The sequence below is a fragment of the Neopelma chrysocephalum genome, unplaced genomic scaffold (assembly GCF_003984885.1).
Source record: "Neopelma chrysocephalum unplaced genomic scaffold, ASM398488v2 Primary Assembly neopelma1_71083, whole genome shotgun sequence".
In the NCBI taxonomy this organism is placed as follows: Eukaryota; Metazoa; Chordata; class Aves; order Passeriformes; family Pipridae; genus Neopelma; species Neopelma chrysocephalum.
The window spans coordinates 1-2,374 of NW_020908636.1; the positions used below are offsets into that span (position 1 = coordinate 1).

General features: G+C 54.2%; 1 protein-coding gene across 1 annotated transcript; it reads left to right on the plus strand.

The window, feature by feature from the left end:
* Positions 1-6: 6 nt before the first annotated feature.
* On the plus strand, positions 7-1,120 carry LOC113979311 (zinc finger protein 239-like; the record flags this gene model as incomplete). The annotated part of the gene is made up of 1 exon (XM_027706743.1): positions 7-1,120. A coding segment is annotated over one exon (1,011 nt), but the record flags the coding sequence as incomplete, so codon positions are not given.
* Positions 1,121-2,374: the final 1,254 nt, after the last annotated feature.

Sequence of the window (2,374 nt, forward strand, 5' to 3'; positions counted from 1 at the left end):
CCTGCCCCAGGCCCCGAGCTGAGGACGGAGAGCCCGGAGGACAAATCTCCCCAGCAGACCCTGGTGGGAGAGGCCGTTTTGAAGGGCTCCACGGCGCAGGAAGGCAGCAGGGAGGAAAAGGCCCAGAGATCCCCCCGCAGGAGGGGCTCCAAAGCCAGCCCAGGGTACTCTGAGGAGGAAAGAGGCAGCCTGTGCTGGGAAGGCGGCCAGACCTTGAGGCAGAACTCTGACCTGGTGGTACCTGAGCAGCCTCCCAGCAGAGAGAAGCCCTTCAGGTGCTTGGAATGTGGGAAGAGCTTCAGGACTAGCACAGACCTGCTCCGACACCAGCACATCCACACTGGGGAACGTCCCTACAGGTGTGGGGAATGTGGGAAGAGCTTCAGCCGGAGCTCCACCCTGATCCAGCACCGTCGCATCCACACTGGGGAACGTCCCTACACGTGTGGGGAATGTGGGAAGAGCTTCAGGCATAGCTCCACCCTCCTCAACCATCGTCGTATCCACACTGGAGAACAGCCCTACACATGTGGGGAATGTGGGAAGAGTTTCAGTGATAGTGGCAACTTCCGGACCCATCAGCGCATCCACACCAGGGAGCGAGCCTACAAGTGTTTGGAATGTGGGAAGAGGTTTCAGACCAGCTCAGATCTCCTGAAGCACCAGCGGACACACACAGATGAGAGGCCCTTCCACTGCACTGACTGCGGGAAGGGCTTCAAGGAGAACTCCACCCTCATCACCCACCAGCGCATCCACACCGGGGAGAGGCCCTACAAGTGCGGAGAGTGTGGGAAGAGGTTTCAGTCCAGCTCCAATCTCCTCATGCACCAGCGGACACACACGGATGAGAGGCCCTTCCGCTGCACCGACTGTGGGAAGGGTTTCAAGCAGAACGCCAACCTCATCAGACACCGCCTCATCCACACCGGGGAGAGGCCCTACACGTGTGGGGAGTGTGGGAAGAGCTTCACCTGGAGCTCTGCCTTGACCAAACACCAACGGACCCACCGGTAAGGGAAGCCCTCGAGTGCCTCAACTGCGGGAAAAGCTTTGGCCGCTGCTTCCACCCTGAATGAAGCCCCTGATGCTGAGGCAACCCCTGGAGTCCAGTGACTGTTAGTCCATCCTTTTCAACCAGAAAGGGCCAGTCCCCTTTTGCAGGGGCAGGTTCTTGTAACGGTTCATGGTTTAGGAAGAATCTAGCAAATGATTTTGGGACTTGTAGTTTTCTGGGCTCTCACTCATGCTCAATGAAATACTACAATGTCATTGGTTGAAAGATCATGTGACACAATTTAAACACTGTATTTAAACTGACACCCTTTGTAATAAAGTAATTCTTCTCTCGCTCCCCTTGGTGTGAGTAGCGGGGTTCGTGCAAAACAAGCACCTCAAACGGCACCTGATTTTTTTGGGAAATCAACAGACATCGAAAACCAGGAGCATTGAGCTGTGGGGTGCCTGCCCAGAGGTGTTCTATCTCACTAAAATCAAAAGGAAAAAGGAAGAATTCAGTGTGCTTGGTTACCTCTTCAAAACAGGTCAAAAAAGGAAGAAAAAAAGGACGAAAAGGACAACAGAAGAAAACTTCAGCTTCAGCACACAGAGGTAACTTAAGAAATCTAGTGAGATGGGAGGGTGGTGTTCCCAAAAGGAGAGGATTTCTCTGGAAATTAAACAGACAGCTGAAGCAATTAACCACTTTTTACAAGAACAGAAACATAGAAAAAAGCAAGTTATGGGATTTATTGTATTGGATTTCCATAAATGAACCGGCTCTACTTTTAACTGGAATTCACCAAGTGCTATCTTGGAGAAAAATTGGGAACAGGTTAATTGAAAAAACAAGTGAAGGTGATATGGAAGCTCTCAAGAACTTAGCTGCATGGAAGGAAGTTATGGTTGCCTTGAACTCTCATTATAAAAGAGCAAACACAGCTGGGATAATGGACTTTTTTACCCCCAGCCCCACTGCAGCCCCAAACACCCCCCCGACCGCATGGCAAGGCAGTGATGATATTGGGGAATTCCATGGGCGAGGGAGAGAAGAGGGGGAGAGGGAGCCCCAAGGGGGTCGGCACGGAGGCGGCGTGTAGTGTAGAAACGCATGGCGCTGGGTTAACACTGGAGCCATGTACTCCATTTTCCACACACCCCCCGGCTGCCACCGCGACTGCGTGGCTGTGCGCGGGGTTGGGTGCGGCACTTGCCGCGGGCAGTGCCCCCCCCATGCACGTGGCCGCTTGATTTCCCGCCACGGCGAGCCCGGTCCCTGCAGTGGGGGCTCAGTTGCTGATCGAAGCTGCCGTTGGACCGCGCGCCGAATGGTGCAGAGCTGCCGGTGTGGCCCTGGTGGCTGTGCAGCCATGCC